The 23,819-nt window shown below is 33.5% G+C and overlaps 2 protein-coding genes across 6 annotated transcripts in view; both read left to right on the top strand.

The window, feature by feature from the left end:
• Window positions 1–23,819, top strand: part of CORIN (corin, serine peptidase) — a 116,451-nt gene that overhangs the window by 16,364 nt on the left and 76,268 nt on the right. For all 5 annotated transcript variants that reach the window (XM_068102538.2, XM_068102535.2, XM_078766744.1 and 2 more), the window contains exon 3: window positions 21,360–22,115. In XM_068102538.2, coding sequence (XP_067958639.2) covers window positions 21,360–22,115 — 756 coding nt within the window. The remainder of the gene's footprint in view (window positions 1–21,359; window positions 22,116–23,819) is intronic.
• On the top strand, window positions 1,420–2,868 carry LOC144888452 (uncharacterized). The gene is made up of 2 exons (XM_078766365.1): window positions 1,420–1,657; window positions 1,825–2,868. Exons 1-2 carry the CDS (start codon window positions 1,541–1,543, stop codon window positions 2,866–2,868), a joined length of 1,161 nt encoding a protein of 386 aa, XP_078622491.1. The 5' UTR covers window positions 1,420–1,540.

The following is a 23,819-nucleotide window of genomic DNA, read 5'->3' as shown; positions in this document are numbered from 1 at the left end:
AATTTTTATTTTGTAGTATAATTTATATTTATATTTTGTCATATAATTTATATTTTGTATTATAATTTACATTTATATTTTGTAGTATAATATATATTTTGCAGTATAATTATTTTGTAGTATAATTTCTATTTTGTAGTATAATTTATATTTTGTAGTATAATTGTATTTATATTTTGTAGTACAATTTTTATTTTGTAGTATAATTTATATTTATATTTTGTCATATAATTTATATTATGTGTTATAATTTACATTTATATTTTGTAGTATAATATATATTTTGCAGTATAATTATTCTGTAGTATAATTTATATTTTGCAGTATAATTTATATTTTGCAGTATAAATTATATTTTGTAGTACAATGTTTATTTTGTAGTATAATTTACATTTCTATTTTGTAGTATAATTTACATTTATATTTTTTAGTATAATTTATATTTTGCAGTATAATTTATATTTTGCAGTATAATTTATATTTTGTAGTATAATTTGTATTTATATTTTGTTGTATAATTTACATTTTGTAGTAAGTAGTGTAATAATGTTGCTTCTGGGACACCTCCGTTTAACATGGGAAATCCCTATCTAATGTCATTTACCCCCTTGTCTTTTTCAAAAATCATAAACACCTCTATTTCTCCCACCCTCATCTTTATGAACCTTTTGTCTGTAGTACCTATCCTTAATGTTGTTCATTAGACCACTCAAACACTACAAATATTTGTTTTCTCTTATAGACCTATCATCCTTCTTCTACATATCATCTGGCAGATGAATCTTTGACCCATTCACTTCCATATTGCCCCTAAAGACCTCTATTTCTCTCACCCTGTTCTTTACGAACCTTCTAACCTTTTGACATGTTATCCTTATTCATTAGACCACTTAAACACCTGTGATCCTTCTGACCTTATGAACCTTTTAACCTTTTACTCTTAATATCATCTGGTGAATATAACCCACTCAAACAACGACCCTACAAATATTTGTTTATGTGTGGGAAATAATTTAATTCTCCTACAACTCTCCTCACCGTCTAATACATTAACAAAAAATATGTTTGAGTTTGGTTCTTTATTAAGATATTTTAACTGAGCTAAGATAAAATGGTAAACCTCCCTCAATGTTCTTATTTGAGCGCCTCCAGTGCCACACACTTTTTGGTAGGCTCTGCCCACCTTTTGTTAAGCTCCGTCCACTTTTTGGAAAAACCCCGCCCACTTTTTGGTAAGCCACGCCCACCTTTTACTAAGCCCGCCCACTTTTTGTTAAGCCACGCCCACTTTTTGCTATGTCCCGCCCCCTTTTGCTAAGCTCCGCCCACTTTTGCTAAGTCCCACCCACTTTATAAACTCTTCAGCATTGTATCATTTCCAGGTAAAACATTACATCATTTTCAGGGAATTTCCATCACATCATTTCCAGTTAAGACACGCCCAGGGAATTTCCACAGGAAATGACACACACCCAGCCCTTCTTATAAAAGGCACCGACCACACAGGCTTTTTCAAACACGCTTTCTGCTTCACTTGAGAATGGACTCCTATGCCGAAATGGAATGGGATAACTTTGCTATTCCTTGGAGTCCTACTACCTGTGTAGAACTCAACCTTCAGATTGATGAACTGGACTCGAACCTCTTATCAATGGAGGTAAGTTTGTTTATTTATTTATTTATTTATTTAATTTTTTTTTTTTTTTTTTTTTTTAGATGAGACTCATGTAAGAGTTAACAAAGTTTATTTTAATATTCATAGAGCTTGATTTATACAAATAAAAATATTGTATTAAATTAATACATTGTTATTTTCTTTCACAGGAAATTGTATCTGAGATACGAAATGAAAATTCTGCTTTTAACACAACTTGGGATGAAGTTATTTTTTTGTTTGAAGACATTTTGAACAACCAAGACCCCCAGAACGAGTTCTACCTTGATGACCCAGCCAAAGAGTTATACCTTGGAGATCCACAAAATCCTGAAAAAGAGTTTTACCATGATGATACTTGTTGTGAGTTATCAAAACAAAACCCACTGAACAAGTTCTACCTTGATGAGCCAGAATACAAGTCATACATTGGAGACCCACAAATTTCTGAAAATTGGGAAAGGGGAGTTCTCCCTGATGGTCCGCAGTTATACTATGTGAGACACATCATAGAAACCCTAAAAAATTGGGCAAGGAGAGTTCTCCCTGATGGTCCGCAGTTATACTATGTGAGACACATCATAGAAACCCTAAAAAATTGTGAAATGGGAATTCTCCCTGATGGTCCGCAGTTATACTATGTGAGACACATCATAGAAACCCTAAAAAATTGGGCAAGGAGAGTTCTCCCTGATGGTCCGCAGTTATACTATGTGAGACACATCATAGAAACCCTAAAAAATTGGGAAAGGGAAGTTTTCCCTGATGGTCCGCAGTTATACTATGTGAGACTTATCACGGAAACCCCCAATATTTCTGAAAATTGTGGTTCTACCTTGGGGACTTGGAAAGATGGTTATATTTTTGGAGACTCGGAATGGGGGTTTTGTTTTGATGACTCGGAATGTGATACCTATCTTGGAGGCTCAACAGGAATGTGGTTATACCTTGGGAACTTGGAAAGTTGGTTTTATTTTGGAGACTCTACCTGTGGGGTTCCTCTTGGAGACTCTTTGGATTCTAAAGCAATGAACAATGTTCTTTATTTAATGACGCTTGATTTAAGCAATATCAAGAAAGTTCGAGGAAGAAAATGCTGGAAAATTCTTTCTTCCCATTTCTACTTCTTTAAACTTGAAAGCCTTGAAAGACAGAATTGGAGGAAGAGGAAAAAAAGAAAAAAGAAATACGTATTTAAAAAAAGAAGAAAATAAAGATTATGTTAGGGTTTGGGTGGGATTTTGAATGTGAGGGTTAGGGATGGGGTTGGGTTAGGGTTGGGATTTTGAATGTGAGGGTTAGTGTTGGGGTTGGGTTAGGGATGGGGTTGGGTTAGGGATGGGGTTGGGTTAGGGATGGGGTTGGGTTAGGGATGGGTTGGGTTAGGGTTGGGATTTTGAATGTGAGGGTTAGGGTTGGGGTTGGGTTAGGGATGGGATTGGGTTAGGGTTGGGATTTTGAATGTGAGGGTTGGGGTTGGGTTAGGGATGGGGTTGGGTTAGGGATGGGGTTGGGTTAGGGATGGGGTTGGGTTAGGGATGGGGTTGGGTTAGGGATGGGGTTGGGTTAGGGATGGGGTTGGGATAGGGATGGGGTTGGGTTAGGGATGGGTTGGGTTAGGGATGGGGTTGGGTTAGGGATGGGGTTGGGTTTGGGATGGGGTTGGGTTAGGGATGGGTTTGGGTTAGGGATGGGGTTGGGTTAGGGATGGGGTTGGGTTAGGGTTTGTATATTATTATGACTCACACACATACACAAAAGTTAAGCCCCAACTGGAAAGTTGAGGGATTCTGTGTTTGGGGTTCACAGATTTAAAAACGTATCCCCATTATACACACACAAAAGTTAAGCCCCAACTGAAAAGTTGTGGGATTCTGTGTTTGGGGTTCACAGATTTAAAAACGTATCCCCATTATACACACACAAAAGTTAAGCCCCAACTGAAAAGTTGTGGGATTCTGTGTTTGGGGTTCACAGATTTAAAAACGTATCCCCATTATACACACACAAAAGTTAAGCCCCAACTAAAAAGTTGTGGGATTCTGTGTTTGGGGTTCACAGATTTAAAAACGTATCCCCATTATGCACACACAAAAGTTAAGCCCCAACTAAAAAGTTGTGTGATTCTGTGTTTGGGGTTCACAGATTTAAAAACGTATCCCCATTACATTTTATTTATTTATTTATTATTTTCAAGGGTATTATCTGCTTACTTGTGTTTTTTGTAATTCTTGTGAGTAAAATGAACCCAAGATTTCTTCTCCATTTAAATCATATAATTTGTAGGTCCAAGGGACTGTATCCATTACATCAATGATTTTAAATAATTCACGAGTCCATTTTTGTGTATAACCTTTCTCAAAATGACTTTTCCATTTGTATATTCTTACAATATCACCAACTTTAAACTTGGGCTTTCTCAAATTAATCTCCTTTTCATATTCTAATTTTGTAAATGTTTCCGATGGTTTTGATTTTGTTGATGAATGAACTGTATTATTGTAATTATCTACAATATCCTGAATTAAATACACCCATTTTTGAGAACCGAGTTGTGTGAATTTTTTATATAGTCTCTCTTTCAAAGTACGATTAAAACGCTCAATAACAACTGCTTTTCCTTCATTAAAGGTGCTGTATAATTTAATACCCTTCCCCTTAAGAAATTTCATGAATATTTTGTTATAGAACTCTGTTCCCTCATCAGTCCATAACTTCTTTGGTTTCCTTTTATCCCGATCAAATATTAGCTTAAAGGCTAACATTAAAGTATCACCCCTTTTATTTTTTAAAGGGACAACCCAGGCAAATCTACTCCTCAAATCAATAACGGTTAAAGCATACCTGTATCCCCTGTCATTATTCAATTCAATTAAATCAGCGGACCATATGTGGTCGGTGTATTTAGAATAAACCTTCCTTCTTTTAAACTTTGTGATTATAGGTTTGTGTAATTCTTCAGCCAAAAGCTCCTCAGTCTTGATGACATCATTAGAGCCTAATAGTTTTTTGAGGAATAACCAAGACCAAGTTTCAATTTAGCATTTATCAAATTTCTCACAATAAACCTATCAACTTTCTCTCTCAACGTTGGATTTTGTATCAAAGACAAATTATACAACATTTCGCTGTCGGCTTTATGTTTTTCAGTCAACGTAGTGGTTTTCCCATAAGCAATATCATGCTTCATACACACTTCGTCAACCCTATTTGTAGGTTTAGACCAAGGTTTAGGATTGTCAGCCTCATCTAATCTTTTATCCAAGTTTGTTCCTGGACCACAGAAAGAATACCCTGGAAGGTGTAATTCCCCTGGAATTCCAGTTGTTGTAAATTTACTTCCTGACAGAAACTTTTGTATGTCTCCTCCTCTTTTAGGAGAGATGAATTGGCACTTTTTAGAGCCACATACTTGACATATTCCTTTTTGATAAACTCTATTATTTTTAGCTTTAACATAAGAGATATTTTTAGATTTAGTTTTCTTTTTACATTTGAGACAATAACTCATATTTATTTATCAGAAAAATTCCGACAGAGTATCAAAACCTTTTTGGTTTTCAACATATACATTTCAATCTTTATTTTTAAAACATAAAGAATCCTAAGGAATGCCTTCACTCTCTCCTCCATTTATTTACAAATAAAAACTAACTAAAGTCAATGACACCAACATCATCAATCACATAATCTTTTCCTTCTTCTTCTTCTTCTTCTTCACCACTTTCTCGTTTAAATCTCCTCCCTGAAATTGAAGACATTGACGTTGTTATTTTTGAAACCATTATCTTCATAAGAGTTGTTAATTCTTTAATTTCCTCTTCGGTGCGTTGAGATTGATTTATTTGCTGTAATACACTCAATCTTTTACGAATCTCACTGATTTCCATCTTTTTATATTTTTCCTCCCTCTCTCTTTGCTCCCTTTCCTCCCTCTCCTCCTTCTCCTTTTTCTCCCTCTCCTCCTTCTTCTTTTTCTCTCTTTCCTCCTTCTCCCTTTTCTCTCCTTCCTCCTTCTCCTTTTTCTCCCTCTCCTCCTCCTTTTTCTCCCTCTCCTCCTTCTCCTCCCTCTCCCTTTCCTCCTTCTCCTTTTTCTCTCTTTCCTCCTTCTCTTCTTCAACTCCTTCCTCATCCCTTGCTACCCTTGAGTTTGAACCCCAAAGAATATTATACATATACTCATCTGGATTTTGAGATATTCTTGTATCTATAATTATTTTTCTCATAATAGGATACCAATAAGATTTGTTGACGATTTCTAAAAGAGTTTTATATTTCATAACTTTGAGAAGTTCATTTTTATTTAATATTTTAAACAAGTCTCTATTTGTGGGTTTAACAATATCAGTATAAGGCCAGTTTTTAATGACAAAATTCCCATGTATATGCTCCAAATCATAAGGTATGTAATACCGAGCACCCTTTTCTTGTAGGTATCCTTGAATACAAAAATTATAATTCTCTTGTAGTCTTCTTCCTGCCATTTATGTATCAGAAATATATGTGAGATTAATATTATGACAGGTAATACCACCCCATCTTCCCACTACCAAATCGGTTTGTATTCCTCGGCTTTCTATCCTTATCTCATTACCTTCCTTCTTTGTCATGCGAACCATCGCTATACTATCATATATTTTTATTTTCTTAAAATCACGTATTTGTTGTTTACTAATTGTACTTCCACATAAATCCTTATCTTCACCAAGTGGATAATATTCTTCTTTACGAGACTGATTTAAATCATGTAGGTCTTCTATGTTTATTGAAAAAGACCAATTATACCCTAAATCAGGCATATCATACCCCCATTTATTAATTCGCATATTAACTAAATGTCCTTCTTTATAAAATTTAATTGTAAGCAGGTAGTTAAATTCAATGAGGAAAGGTGTATGGTCAGTATAACCAGGTGTTGTGGTTGTAAATTTTACTTGTTTCACAAAACGTGCTGTTTTCTTTAAAGATATATATTGTGATAAATCACTGAATCTAATCAAGTCATTCGCATCTGTAGGGTTTGGATAATTGATTAATTTATAAGTATTCTTCATATTAATATTTTTACTTACACTATATTTTTGTCGTTCAGCCTGTGCCTTTGTATAATAATTTGATAAATCAATATCCTGAGAGGATTTTCCAAAGATAGAACCATCTTTTCCAACATAGGTCATTTATATTAGATAAAAAATGATATCATAAAAATTTTCATTATTGTTGAGTTGAAATAATACATATAAACATAATTGGCCACAACATTTAGAATTAATTTCTTGAACTTGGAATGTTTGATAAACACCATTCTGTAAGAATTGTATTACTTCAACAGGTGGTGGCATACCATAACTATCAAAATAATATTTATCCTGACTATTATGAATACAAACCCAATGAGAACCATTCTGTGTGTCTAAATTCATAATAATATTCTTTGTATTCTTATTTATATGTGTTAATTCATCTCTCATACAAATAACCACATTATCAATTTTTAGTGTTTTACAATACTTAGCTAGTTCTATATTTGACGTTGTATTCTTTCCAAATTGTTTAAACCATTTATCCATTTATTTATGAGAAAGATACAATCCATTACCCCGTTTAGTTAGTTTAACACCCGCTTGAGCGATAGAGGAAAGCATATCTCCAACCAACAATCTAGCTTTATCAGGTAGACTTTCAAGTTTTTGAGCAAAATCTACAATTACACCACTTCCACTAATTTGTTTCTCCAACTCCTTGTTATGTCTTTCCAATTCTTTTTGAGCTTTTAGTTGTGCCTTCCTTTCGTTAGCAGTTTTTACCGCTGCTGAAATACCACCAGTCAATGCTCCCGCCGCACTTAAACCAGCAAATAAAGGAATTAGAAACGGGAGAAATCCTCCTCTTGACTCGTCTATTGAATATTTCTTTAACATAGGTTTCGTCATTTTAATTTTAAGTGATCCAACATCATTTAGTGTTTTTACTTGTGTGTGTGTGAGTAAAACATCAATTCTTACAGCTCCTTTTCTTTGAATTGTATTAACATTAATAATACAAGGCTTTTGATTTTGAATACAAGATGTTAATTTATTAAGATTGATTTGATTAACATATACCCCAACCATTTATTTATGAGAAAAAACCTATGTGATATTAATCATAACACCATTATCTGTATTAATCTGTAATTCTGTTTCCTCCAAAAGCAAACAATATGCATTAACCTCTTCACTCTCCCCTCTTTCAATGTATAGAGAAGTATCCACTCGATTAGACTTTATAGTTTCCTTTTGAGAACTCAGGTCAATTGTGTAGATTGTATAAAGTTTTTGAAACGCAACCATATCCAAAATAGGATCATTATTACCATTACTTTCACACACCTTTTGGTAGGACTTGTAGGCTTCCGCATAATCATTTTTTTCCCAATCAATTTCCAATCTATCTCGCGGATAAAATGTGCCATCAAGAGAAACCCGAAGTTGTTTCACCTTTGCATTATCACTCAGGGCATTATTCTTATTAGTACCGTCCTCTCCATCTGGTTTTTTAAAAATGAGCCAGAGGTATCGTGGCTTTCCTTGAAGAACACCTAAATTCCAAGTGTAGGTAGTGTGTTCCAGTTTAACGTGTTGACATCTTCTTTTAAGGTATGATACATTTAGCGGTTTCTTTGAGTTAAGTCTTCTATTTAACATCTCTTCCATTTTAAGATTAGGAGTATATTCACTGATATACCAACACAAATCATTAATAACAAATTTATTATTTTCTCCAAAAGCATTTTCATCCCCAAAAAGCAATCTATTTACATTATCATTCCTTTGTAGTTGAAATCTAATTTTAAGCCCATACAAAACTTTATCATAATCACAAAATCCAAATATACCTTTCAGAGGTACTGCTACGGTAAAACTATTCTCAGCTTTTGCGTCATCATTATACATTGACTTCCTTTGACTATAACCAGGGTCTGCGTTTGTACCCGTTGACATATCAGGAATAAAACCTTCAACAGCTCCCTTACCCATTCTATCACTAAACGAATATAGTGTAAATTTCATCATTTCAGATGTAGCAGAGACATAATCAACCGCTTCAACCTCTTGTGTTCCAATATACAGGCGGACACTGTCAAACATTTTCCAGAAGAAATCATTTACGAGTGTAGCATTAGTATTATTCGCAGCCTTAGTGAATTTAAATTTACACAGCAAGAAACTATCAGCTATATTCAAGTAAGTTTGTTGATTATTTATTTCAAAACTTTTTGTTCCGTTTGAATTCCAGTCTGTTCCTGTTATAGCATTTACCTTAAAATAGTCTTCCTTTTTAGTGGAGTTTGAAATGATAATCGTATCATCCAAATCATAGATACTATCAATCGCTTCCATACTTGTATTTATATAGCATTAAAATTGTTGAAACCCTGACCCAAGTATTTTAATGATTTTTTGTCGTTCTTGTGAAGATAGTTGAGTTTTACCTTTTTTTATTTCTTTGATTGCTTGTAATTTATGAGACTCCTTTTGAGCATCTTTTATACTCTTTATAGCACCCGCAACGGAGCCCACGGCAGAAGCAGTTGAACCAATTAGGTCTTTATGTTTAAGGATGGTTGAACCAATACCCATTAGAGTATCAATTATCCCATCTCCTTTATTTCGAAATTGATGACCTACACCTCGTTGTCTCTTAGGTTTATAGTATCCTCTACCCACATACCTTGTATAGTCTGGTGAAAGGAACATGCCCTCCCCTGTAATTATTTTATATTTTCCCAACTCGTGTTTTCTCACAATAACCATTATTTATTTATTGAAAAACTTCACGTAGGTGAATTCTGATGGATATAATTTCATCATTAAAGGATATCATACGATTATCTTGGTCGGTTATCCTAAAATTTACTCTGTATATGGTTTTTCCTGACACAGGTAAATAGACAAGATTTTTTGGTTCCATATTAAATTTATAACCAATCGGGGTTGAGTATGCACTGAATGAAAATATTGTATTTGTTCTTATTCCATCGTTATAAGCACCATCAATCAAATCACAATGAATTAATACTGAATTTATACCGGAGGATATTTGGATAACATTATCACTGTAAAACGTCCCGTTATTTTCAATCTTTTTTGAAGAGAAACCCAATAGCTCTCTAAACGAATTTTCAATCGTGAAATCAACTTTATAATTATTTTTAAGTTTAATAGTTGATTTTGAAGTGTGTTTTTGAATATCTATTACAATATTTTTTGGTTCATCACCTTTTTCTTTCATAAGGCGAGAGACTTCTGAAGATATTTGAGAAATCTCGTAAGCTCCAGGTGAAACGGTTATAGTTTTATATCCACTTCCTGGATTATAACTAAACTTGTTGTTTTTCTCTGTGATATTAAAAAGGGTATTGTAAGTTTCCATTGACAACAAAGATGCCTCATATGAGGTAAGGGGGTCAAGTTGTAGTGGGTAAGGGAATGAAGCTGTGTAATCGCTCGTTGTGAAATTAAAACTAAGAATTGTGCTTCTCATCTTATTTAATATCTAATAAAATATCTTTGTATTGACATTTATTAATTATTTTCATATTCATCAACTGATCTAAAATGGCTGAGGATTCATTAAAACAATTGTTGTTTCCAGCCTTCTTACTACCTAACAACAATAATAGCCTATTAACTAATTGTGATGGGTCATTTGGAAGAAAACTAACACCCGAACCAAGCTTACTTAAAGCATCAATAATATGTTTCTCCTTCTCATTCTTCTTACTTTTACCAGCAACAGAAACTCCATAATCAAGTGCATTTAGCAACTCAATATATACCCTATCTTCCTCTCTTTCCATATCAAGTGGTTCCTCAAAATATTTTGAACCGCTGAATCCGGGGTTTGTTAGAAGAAACATTAATCTTGGAGTTAATTTAACATTTGGTTGAGTAGAACTCAAGAACATCAATTCATCATTAAATATCAATACCTTTTCTTCCACAAGATGAAACACTGCTGGTTCTTCTGTTGGAATGAGACCTGCTCTGGTTTTTGAACCCGCCGAATATTCATTGTTTTGAAGAGCTTCCACAACATAATTAGGGGGTTGATTTACCTCCTCAAGTTTCCGAAATAATCCCTCGTCATCATATTCTAATTCACCAAGTTCTTGTTTTGTTATCTGACTAAAATCTTTGAGCATTTGAAGTTTTTTCGGAGTAAATTCTACCGTGGGAACTGTAGGTGAGTGTTGAGTTTTCAAAAGTGGTTTAAAGAATTTCTCTTGTTTTCTTTCAAAGGCTTCTTCACCAGTTAGTTTCTGTCTCCGTTTCTTCTTTATCTCTTCCTGTTGTTTAACAACTTTTGAAACTAATTGTTGATGTTCCTTAAACTTTCTTTCTCTTTCTTCAGTATTCATTTTCTGTATTTATTTATTGAAAAATATCATTTAGTATCTCATCTTGTTTCACAACAATATATTTATATTTTCCAATCGTGTGTTTCATATAATTTTCAAATTCTTTTTTACTACATAACGTAGAGCAATTATCTCTCCAAAAATTATTTACATCTATTGAATTTAACTTAAATAAAATAAAAGTATTGGCATTGTTTCTTATTGAGCGTCGAGGGAGTTGAAAATATGATTGACTAAGATATATACAATTACAAGAAGAATGTCTCCCTCTTGTATAGTAGCTATCCATTACTGTTTGGTTTCTCTCATTAACACAATCATCAAAGATGACGAGGTTCTTTTTTGATTTATCTAAATCTTGAGGTGAAGGTATATCATCCGTATTATCACTGAGAATACAAGTTATGGGTTTCGATTTTGATTTCTGTGTATCACAAAATAATTGTATTATATCTTCAATATTATAATCATTCAGTTTGTTTTGAAGTTTAAATAAACCGATAATGTCTTCCTTTTTAAGACCTGCATTAAAACCCTGTGAGAGTAGTTGATACTCGGGTTGAAAACTTGACTTTGTAAAAATTATTAAATTATCATAATCTAAAAAATTAGGACCAAGGAGCATCTTTAAAAGTAAACAGGTTTTCCCACATCCGCTTGAACCAACTATTAGACATCTCAATGAATTTGGAATGTTTTTATGGTTATTAAATTTTATCTTATTTTCCCAAACGGGTAAAAAATCATTCATTTATATATTTGGAAAACAAGTCATCCAACTTTTTTTGAGCTATTTTAGAAACTCTATATTTTATCCTGAGTTCTGGTTTAATTTCAAAATAATTCATTATTTTATTTATGTAGTATCTTGTATTAACATTTCCATTAAAATAATTTTGAATAATAAATATCATTAAACCCTTATACATTTCCTCAATACAAAGAGTCTCTTTCCTTGTAAGAAATGGTGTATTATCACCATAATGCTTAACATTCATCTCTCTTATTAATCTTGTAAAGTAATTCATTTTTGGTTCTAATTTAAAAGAGTTATATGTTTTTTTATATTTCTTATTATCATTAATTAGAATATAATCACAGAATAAACATTGTTTATATGAATCCTCATCATTAAGCCCCACTCTATCACAAGCCGGACAATTCTCTAATTTATCATATGGAGAGTCTGGAAATTCTAAATATCCTTCAGAACTTATCATATTTATGTGGTAAATTTTTACTTAAACTAAACGCAAGTTTATTCATTAATAAATACAATGTTTCAAAGCACAAAAGACAAATTTCAATCAATCTCTACTTCGGTGGAAGATATAGAAAAATATGTCAAAGATGTTAAATTGAACAAAGATAAATATGGAAATTTTTGGGTAAAACCAGTTATGGAAAATAACATGAGCCCCTCTATTTCATTTAAAGGAAGAGCTCTAACTATACCTGGAAAGACATCCATTAAAGTAAATCTAACAAAAGTTTCTCCTCTACTCCTGGCAATTTATTCAAAGCTTGAAAAAGTGATTGACCACGATACTTTGAAAAAGAATGATAAGACCATTAATAATTCTCGAGGAGACATTTGTATTTTCTTTAATAATCCAAAGGGTGTAGATCTAAGTAAAATGAATGATGTTAATATTTCTGGTGAAATGTCATTTCGTTCTATGATAGTTAGAGATTATTTAAAGATAACTTTTGATATAAAAATTGTAGAGATTGAATCTGTTAATGAAAGAAAGTATATAGATATTGATGGGAATATTTTTCGTGCTAATTAAATATGAGTCAATACAGCAGTGAAGATTTTACTATTTCATTGAACTCGGACGATAGTGATGATAGTATTTCATTGAACTTGGACGATGGTGATGATAGTATTTCATTGAACACAGATGATAGTTATGATACTAATAGTTTGTGCTCAAATGATAGTTATGAGAGTAGCTTTATTGATGACTCTGAGTATGATTCTGAGTATTCATGTGATAGTTATGACTTAGATGATTCTGAGTGAAAAAGTGTTTTAGTTTAAGCACAGCGATATATATAAAACGGAGCTGTAAAGCTCAAAAGTGTTTTATTTTAAGCACAGTGATATATATAAAACACCACGTTTTCTCACGCTATAAATATGGTTTATTGTGATACTTGCGAGAAGGAAGTAAAATATTATAAACAACATATTCTCACCGCAAAACATACATACAACATTTTTAACAAACTTTCCCCTCTTCCACCTGAAACAAAACACTGTTCTACATGTAATAAAAATATCCTCAAGAAAGGCTTCAAAATACATCTTAAAACAAATCTACATTTATCAAATTTTATCACAACTAAAAACTCTGATGGAGCATTCAAAGGACATATTAAAATAAGAGTCTTTAACTTCAAACCTCCTGAACCAGAGTCTATAGTTGATGCTGTAGAAATAGTTAAACCTGCTGTTCAAACGTTGATTGAAAAAACACTAAAGGAAATGAAACCACTTAAATTTTATATGGGAGTAAAATTAGAAATGACAAAGGATGAAGGAGTTATAGATGCACCATACATGAGAACTGAGCCACACTTTATATCTTCATATCAAGATTTTAAAACATCAGGAGTCTATGATGAACTTATTAAACAAGAGCAAGATGTGGATAATTCAATCGTAGGAAGTGGATTCAATATAGGAAAAATTATTTACATAGACATTCATATTCTTAAATCAGATCCTCTAAAAGCTTCTTCTTACATTGATTTACCCAGTGTTATCAAAAATAGAAAAGCAGTTATCAATATCAAAAATAAAGACAATAAATGTTTTCTCTGGTCTATTTTAGCACACTTACATCCTCCACATTTTCATGATGAAAGAGTATCTCATTATAAAAAATATGAGAATACATTAAATACAAAAGATGTAAAGTTTCCGATGACTTTAAATGATATTCCTAAATTTGAAAAGATGAATAATTTATCAGTTAATGTTTATGGTCTAACAGAAACAAACAACATTCAGGTTTTAAAGCTTTCTGACAATTGTAAACAAACTCATATTAATCTTCTATATTTTAATTCAGACGAAAATTCACATTATACATACATCAAAGATATTGCTAAATTAATAAAACCACAAGTCTGTAAGAGAACAAATAAAATATATATTTGTTTGCGTTGTCTTAACTTCTTCAATTCACAAGAAAGATTAGATAAACATTCAAATTATTGTGGCGAACATAAATCAACGGTAATTGCCTAAAGAAGGCTCAAAGATCACATTCAAAGATGAAAATAAAAAGATCAAACATCCATTTGTTATATATGCTGATTTTGAAAGTATTTTAGAAAAAATTGATACTGCTTCTCAAGATCCAAAAGAATCATACACAAATAAATATCAAAAACATACTCCTTGTGGTTTTTGTTATTATATCAAATCATCCGTTGGTGATAAATATAACAAGTTAGAGATGTATAGAGGCTCAAATACCCCAGAGGAGTTTGTGAAACGACTAGAAAAAGACTGTGTTCGATTAACCAAGATAATGAGAGAAACCAATAAACCAATGTCCTTAACAAGTAAAGAAAAAAGGGAATTTATAAAAAACAATGTCTGTCATATTTGTGAGGAGAAAATTGGTAAAGGTCTAAAGGTTAGAGACCATTGTCATCTCACTGGTAAATATAGAGGTCCGGCTCATCAAAGTTGTAATATTAATTATCAACTCCCCTCTTTCATTCCTGTCTTTCTTCATAACAACGCTCATTATGATACACATCTATTTATCAAGGAACTCTCAAAGACTTCTGGAAGTATCTCAGCAATTCCAAACACGGATCAGAAATACATTTCATTCACAAAAACAATTCACACATCTCCTATTACTCATATCAGATTTCTTGATACATTTAAATTCATGGCAAGTCCATTGGTTAACTTGGTTCAAAATCTAAAAGAGTTTCCATGTCTTTCAGAGTATTTTTTAGATAAAGATTTTCTAACACAAAAGGGAATTTACCCCTATGACTATATGGACTCATTTGAGAGATTCAATGAAACACAACTTCCTTCAAAAGAAAATTTCTATAACAAATTAAATAATAGTCATATATCTGATAAAGATTATGTACACGCACAAAATGTTTGGGAAAAATATAACATCAAGAATCTTGGCGAGTATCACGATTTGTATCTCAAAACTGATGTGCTTTTATTGGCCAATGTATTTGAAGCCTTTAGATCTGTTTGTCGCACTGGATATGGATTGGATCCTGCTCACTACTACACAGCACCTGGATTGGCCTGGAGTGCGATGTTGAAAATGACAAAACAAGATTTGGATTTGATAATCGATGTTGATATGCTTTTGATGATTGAAAAGGCAAAAAGAGGTGGAATTTCACAAGTCTGCTCGAGTAGATACGCAAAAGCAAATAACAAATATCTTCCAAATTATGATCCAACGAAAGAGAGTTCTTACTTGATGTACTATGACGCGAACAACCTGTATGGCTGGGCAATGTCTCAGGCTCTTCCTTATGGAAAACTTAGATGGGTAAAGGAAAAAGACTACAAAAACGTTTTACAAGATGTATGTATCTCTACACAAAAAGAATTGGATGAAGAAAAAGTTGGTTATTATTTTGAAATTGATTTAAAATATCCAGAGGAACTCCATAACCTACACAAAGATCTCCCATTTGCTTGTGAGAAAGAAAGTCCAAAGAAAGAATGGTTGAGTGATTATCAACGATCGTTTGATATAGGTGAATCAACAGAAAAATTACTTACTACATTATATAACAAGAAAAATTATGTTCTACACCAAAGAAATTTGCGACAATATTTATCAAAAGGTCTAAGAGTAGAGAAGATCCATAGGGTTCTAAAGTTCAATCAAAGTCATTGGTTAAAGGGGTACATTGATTTTAATACACAAAGAAGAACAGAGTCAAAAACAGATTTTGAGAAAGACTTTTATAAATTAATGAATAATGCGGTCTTTGGTAAGACTATGGAGAATGTGAGGAAAAGACAAAATATCAGACTATCAACATCTTGGGAACAAGCATCAAAATTAATTAATAGACCGAGTTTTACTCGAGCTGAGGTCTTTACTGAGAACTTTTGTGCGATCCATTTGATTAAAGAGAGTATTGAAATGAACAAACCTATTTATATTGGAACAACAATTCTTGATTTATCAAAGTCATTAATGTATGATTACTTTTATAATAACTTGAGGAAGAAATATCAAAATGATGTTAATCTACTTTATATGGATACAGATAGTTTTATTTTGAAAATTAATACCAACGATGTTTATTCAGACATGAAAAGAGACATTAATATCTATGACACGAGTAATTACAGTCCAGAGAGTGAGTTGTTCTCTTCTAAAAATAAAAAGGTGATTGGAAAGTTCAAGGATGAATTAGGAGGAAATGTTATGAGTGAATTTGTGGGATTGAGGTCAAAGGCTTATGCTTATAAATACATTGTGAATAACGTTGAAAAGACTGACAAGAAGTTAAAAGGTGTAAAGAAAAATGTTATTAAAGAAACAATAAACTTTAAGGATTATTATAACTGTTTAACAACAAAGAAAGAAGAGTTTAGAAAGATTAATGGAATAAGAAGTTATAAACATCAATTATATTCAGAAGAGATAAATAAGAAAGCATTGGGGGCTTTTGATGATAAGAGGTTTATTTTAGAAAATGGAATTGATAGTCTCCCTTATGGTTATATAAGTATATAAGTGATAAGATATATATAAGTGATAAGATATATATAAGTGATAAGATATACATAAGTGATAAGATATATATAAGTGATAAGATATATATAAGTGATAAGTTAAAAAGGGGGGGGGGTTGGGGATTTTAACGGGCTACCGCCGCCTTTTTTACTATTATATAAATGATAGAACCAAGTATCAACCAGACTAAAGAGTGGAGGTGTAATCAACCTTGGTATATAAATGGAAAACATAATGAATGTGAAAAATATCAAATAGGTATAATTGAAAAGGCAACTGGTAAAAAAGTTCACAAAACAAATAAGAGAATTAATTTAAATACCGGTGAATTGGGTAAAAAAGATGGAAATATTTTTGAGTGGACGGAAAACTTTGATGGTTGTCAGGAAAATATATACTTTAATTTAAAAATGGTATGTGGCACTGGAGGCGCTCAAATAAGAACATTGAGGGAGGTTTACCATTTTATCTTAGCTCAGTTAAAATATCTTAATAAAGAACCAAACTCAAACATATTTTTTGTTAATGTATTAGACGGTGAGGAGAGTTGTAGGAGAATTAAATTATTTCCCACACATAAACAAATATTTGTAGGGTCGTTGTTTGAGTGGGTTATATTCACCAGATGATATTAAGAGTAAAAGGTTAAAAGGTTCATAAGGTCAGAAGGATCACAGGTGTTTAAGTGGTCTAATGAATAAGGATAACATGTCAAAAGGTTAGAAGGTTCGTAAAGAACAGGGTGAGAGAAATAGAGGTCTTTAGGGGCAATATGGAAGTGAATGGGTCAAAGATTCATCTGCCAGATGATATGTAGAAGAAGGATGATAGGTCTATAAGAGAAAACAAATATTTGTAGTGTTTGAGTGGTCTAATGAACAACATTAAGGATAGGTACTACAGACAAAAGGTTCATAAAGATGAGGGTGGGAGAAATAGAGGTGTTTATGATTTTTGAAAAAGACAAGGGGGTAAATGACATTAGATAGGGATTTCCCATGTTAAACGGAGGTGTCCCAGAAGCAACATTATTACACTACTGTAGTATAATTTGTATTTTGTAGTAGAATTTGTATTTATATTTTGTAGTACAATTTTTATTTTGTAGTGTAATTTATATTTATATTTTGTCATATAATTTATATTTTGTATTATAATTTGTATTTATATTTTGTAGTATAATTTATATTTTGCAGTATAATTATTTTGTTGTATAATTTCTATTTTGTAGTACAATTTATATTTTGTAGTATAATTAATGGATTTATATTTTGTAATACAATTTTTATTTTGTAGTATAAATATAATTTACATTTATATTTTGTAGTATAATTTACATTTATATTTTTTAGTATAATTTATATTTTGCAGTATAATTTATATTTTGCAATATAATTTATATTTTGTAGTATAATTTGTATTTATATTTTGTTGTATAATTTACATTTTGTAGTATAATTTGTATTTATATTTTGCAGTATAATTATATTAATATTTTGAAGTATAATTTACATTTGTAGTATAATTTACATTTTGTAATATAATTTGTATTTATATTTTGCAGTATAATTATATTAATATTTTGTCGTACAATTTATATTTTGTAGTATAATTTATATTTTGTAGTATAATTTATATTTTGTAGTATCATTTATTTTTATATTTTGTGGTATAATGTATATTTTGGTGCATTATGCTCACGCCAGAAGACGCACTCCCGGAAGTGATATTATAAACATGGCGCCGCAATCTATAAACAACCTCCGATTCTTACAAAGCATTATCTAATTGAGGACACAGTTAAAATAACTATCGTGCATTGATTAACTTATTTCTGTCAAATTTCTTGCCTCGATTATTTATTTTCAATGAAAATTGACCCTCACATACCTTCAATTGTCGTTTGTGATATTTTTCCCCTCTCCATTGAGCTCACGTCACTGGGCAGAAAAATCCCAAACTCTTTTCCAACTCTTCACATCAAACTTTTAAATTTGTCCAGGAATCTTCAATCCGACATGAAATAAACAGCGCATCTTTCACAATTCTTACCCTCACGAAAAAAATCACAAGGATTCTGATGTATCGGAAAAGTAGTGCGATTGAAGTAAAAACAGTTTCTATGCGGTTTCTGATTGGCTGCCGCAGACGTTGACACGTCACAAACAGCTCACTAGGATTCACCGCGACTTCAAAAAGTGTGCAAGTCTTCATTAAAATTCAGCGTCCCGAAGCGGGACTTGAGGTGTGGAAGTTGTGATCTCGTTTGACTGCGTCTTACTGCATCGTAATCGATGACAAACATTTAATTCACATCTGGGTGTTACAAAACTGAACCATTGAGCCGCTGACCTCAGATTATTAGTCTCTGGTCAAGGCCACTCATATCAAAACGTAGATTTAACAAGATACTATTTTCCTCATAAGTGAGGAACTTTATCCTGGAGAATCTGGCCATCTCACAAGCTCAACCGATAATTCAATTTTTATCATTTTGCGGAGGAAGTGTCCAAGATTGTTTACTTTTGGAAGCATGCATCATTATCCTTCCACTTGGGAAAGAAAATATGTTAAAGCAGTTCGATGCAGGTAATCCAGGCATTTCTCACATTCACAGGTGGAACATTTGGTGGCTAAATATAGATAAAGACTTTCAGTCTTCCATTCAATCTTTATGCCAGGACAATGCCACTGCTCATGTAGAACCATTCTTACATCTATGGACATGACCCGACCAATCTTGGTCCTATGTTGCCAATAATTATGACCAACCACATTTGAGAAAGATGTTCTTGATGGTAATCGATGCTCACTCCTTTTATATACTGAGCATCAAGCAAGGAAGGAGCACGTATCTTTTTTGAAGACTTTGGTACGACTCGACCAGGGTCTAACGACACCATCATTCATGTCTCCAGGATGCTCTAACGAGTCTAACCAGTAACCACTGTCACCAAGTCTGTTGTAATAGTTATTTGACTTTACAGATCCAATGGTATGTGGCAACCTATACATTTGAAGAAGGAAGGATGTGATATCCTTACGATGTTCTGACATAAATTGGTACTTTTACTGTTGGCCACCAGTGGGCACCCATGCAATAGAGGTTCTTGTGGGTGTTGACAAGTGTTTGGGGGGAATCAGGTTGTTTGGCATGCTGCTTTCTGTGTGTGTGTGTGTGTGTGCTTGATTGCTTCATAAACTTTTTTTCCCCATAATTGTTTAGGTTAGGAGGTTGTAACAGTTGATATGTGATTGAATTGGACTGTGTGAAAACTTTATACTTTGATCTGATTGTTGACAACATCTGTGACTTTACTGTTCCAATTATTGTCGATGCTAACTTCATCGTAACCAACACATTCATTGTTGTTTATTATTTATTTTTTCAATTTTGATAAACCAACAGGTAGCACCCAGTAGCATAATATGAAATATTAATTTGATCACATCAATGGGATTTAATACGGTATTGATAGATTGTGCAAGCATAAGAAAATTCCCTGTAAATATATTACAAACAATGCATTTAATAGTTGCATGATAATTTATGTAATTTTGGAAATATCTGGCATCTTAATACCATGGGACCCTGCTATTCACGGGGGATATGTTCCTGGAAAATATGCAATTTGTGAAACTGCGAATAGCAGGGCATTGTTTCAATGGAAAAGGGGGCGTTAGGTTCCTGAGTCGTGAAAATACGCGAATAGACAGGAACAAACCACGAATGGCGAGGCAAAATCCGCGAATGGTGAGGCAAATCCCGAGAATGTCGACTATAATCCGCGAAGGTCGATGAAAATCCCGGAAATGGCGAGGCAAATCCCGCTAATGTCGATGAAAATCCGTTGATGCCTGCCGTGCCAGTGTCAATGAGGAAAATGGAGACAGTTAATTGCACTAATAGATACTGTGGAGTGTTTTCATTCTGTACAGTAACTTGCGCAGATGACGTGTTATGAAGCTGGTGGAACATCCCTGTGGAACATCTCGATTATAGTGCGGCTAACATTTGCGGCCGTAAAAGCCATGAAAATTCAAAGCATACAGCAGTGAATGTAGAAGCAGGTCATGCTCGCGGCTCGTAGAGGTTTTTTGCGTACGTATGGCCAGCTGCTGGTAAAACATGGGTTTTATAAATGTGTCAAGCTAGCGGCTCGTGAATTTTTTTTTTGCACCCCTGAAAAACCGCGAATTCTCGGAACACGGCCACAAATAGGAAAAAAACAGAAAAACACGATTTTGCGGAATACGGCCGCGAATAGAAAAAACCCCACGAATTTGCTGGACACTTTTCCGTGAATAGAGAAACAGGTCGTATTTTATCACCCGTAAATATGCAGAACCGGCAAATAGCAGAACCGTGAATAGCGGGGTCTGACTGTATATAAAATATGAATTATCGTGTGCATAATCCCATTAAAAGTATTACTAAGGATGAGGAATTCATTTATATTTCATGTCATCCTTTTATGATTTGTACATAACTATCAATGTTTGGATTTTTATGAACACTGATACTTCTGTGTTGCAGGATTCTGGGATGAAAAACATCTAGCTTATCATGCAATGCTTACAGAAGGTGATGCAAAATGGCTCTCAAACCTGCGAGCCCTGCAGATATATAGTCTTACTGTACTAAACGAGTCAGGAATGAATCTCAAAGAAGATGCAGGCTCAGGCTGGGATCTGGACACCAAGGTGACTTCTGACGATCTTGAGGATCAGAGTGGTGATAGTGATTGGCCAAGTGGCCATGGAGACTGGTCTTCCAACATCCTTCAAGATTGGCAAAATTTGGGATCAGGAGCCATCAATTCCGATTTGCTTCAACCAACGCAAGGGTCACAACAATTGTCATCTCAAAACGAAGAAAACAAACAGAATTATAATACGTTTGCGAATCAACAGGAAGTTTCGCCAACTCCTACCGACATTTCTACAACTACAATTGTAGTCCACAGTGAACATTCAAATTCCTACAAATATACAGAACAAACCAATGAGATCAACACAACTGAAAATCGAAGAAGCATAAACGTTTCAATGACTGAATATGAAGGTCTTGCTACAAAAGTTGCCAGGCTTTCGATAATGGAATCGACCACGAATCCACTGAATATAGGAGAAATATTTCTGGAAAGCAACAGAAAAACTGAAATTGGAGTTGAAATGTTTCAACCTTTTGATGAAGCTTCTTTGACTCCAAACTCCAAACTGTCTATCATGACAAAATCTCCACCCCAAGGAGGCCCTACATCTGCTCCTGAAGGAAACTCTGAACTGCAAGGTGTGTTCTTGTTGTTTCAGTGATTGCTATTTGCCCGAATTATTAAAAACAATTATCTATATTAAATGTCTTTGTTGGGACCATGACGTATTTACTTTTATTATGTTGCTGCATATTATCTTTTGTTAGTTGTTGTTGTTGAAACTGACTGCATTATTACCTCCACCACCGAAGGTTTCCCCCTGTCAGTTTGTCTGTCAGTTTGTCTGTCTGTTTGTGAACAGGATATCTCAAAAAGTTGTGGAGGGATTTGGACGAAATTTGGTGGAGAGATTGGGTGTGTGACAATAACAAATAGGTTCGATTTTGGTGAACATCCGAATCCGAGAATTTTAAATTTTTGTCAAGTGATTCTTCACCATTGAGTGATAGGGCCAAAAACGATATATAGCATTGTATTTCAAATATTTGGGAGCGACTTGTGACAAAACTTGGTGGATGAGTTGGTTAGGGGTCAAGAACAGGCGGATTAGATTTTGGTTCAAGTCCGAATCCAGATCCGGCCTATCAGTGGATTCAAAACATAAACTGTTCAACCTGGCGGCGTTATGCTCTCTACCAAGAGCCGTTCTGGTATCGTGTTGCTTTTATTTTCATCTGAGCTTTTGGAATGGTATTGAAAGCTACTAAATTCGCTTATTAGAAATGACATGTGAAGAATGTTAATAAAATTTGAAGGGAAAAAAAATTATTTAAAAAAACAATAACTTTTTTTTTTTAATGAACGATTTAATTTTTTTTTACTTGTTGTTATAAAATGAATATTTGGAGGGGGGTGTATCCACAGCTGGATTGTTGTCGAGAATAGCATGGACCGTGTGTTTCGAGTAGGTTAGATGGCCATGTAACAGGGACCTGTCAGAGTAAGTTGTCTTGTTACATGTGATGCTGAGGAGGGAGCATATGTAATTTATGGACAGTATAGCTAGGAGAAGAATGTATGCATAAAAACCTCTGGTTAGCAAGCAGGACCAGGCGAGGATGAGGACTTCTGGCAACAAGGTACAACGGAAGTGCTTCAAAAGCATCGATCACAATCTGTCTCCCCACACTCCCTCCCCCCCGCCCCCCCCCACCCCCCGCTCCCACTTCTCTCTCTCCCTCCCCCCTCGCTTTCTTCTCCCTCCTTCTTCCTCTCCCCCTTCCTACAACCCCTCCCTACCAAAAACAGCTATTACAATATGTTTTGCCTTATAAGACATCAATATCCGTGCGATTTTCTTTCCGTTCTTTTGCAACCAAGTCTTAAACGATCTTATTGATGATGAAAAATGAAATTAGATATTGAATTAGAGTTGAGATAAAGCCCTGAACGAGTCAGAAAGCCTGTGAAACGAGTTCTAGTTATAAAAACGAGTTATAAAAAAGGCCTGTGAAACCTCAGACCCATAATGAGTAGTGGCAGTAGTACAGAAATTGTGGGTGGAGTCAGGCAATCATTCCAGCCAATAGGTGGAACTCACACGCATGAATGCACAGACGCATGCATGGACACACGGAAAAGCACACGACTCCTTTTATAGTATAGAATAATATATCTTCTATATAAAAGTGAATGAGAGGTTGTTTGTTTATTTGTGACCCCACTCCTCTGAGCTCCCAAGGTTAATCGCAGCAAAAATTTATAGGATCACATTTTTTTTACCACGATGCACATTACAATGGGTTTTAAACAGTCACCTTCTCACAATTAATAACTTATTT

The sequence above is a fragment of the Myxine glutinosa genome, chromosome 12 (genome assembly GCF_964187855.1).
Source record: "Myxine glutinosa chromosome 12, kmMyxGlut1.1, whole genome shotgun sequence".
Taxonomy (NCBI): Eukaryota; Metazoa; Chordata; class Myxini; order Myxiniformes; family Myxinidae; genus Myxine; species Myxine glutinosa.
Note: the sequence above shows the minus strand (reverse complement) of the source record. Positions and strands in the feature narration are given on the sequence as shown.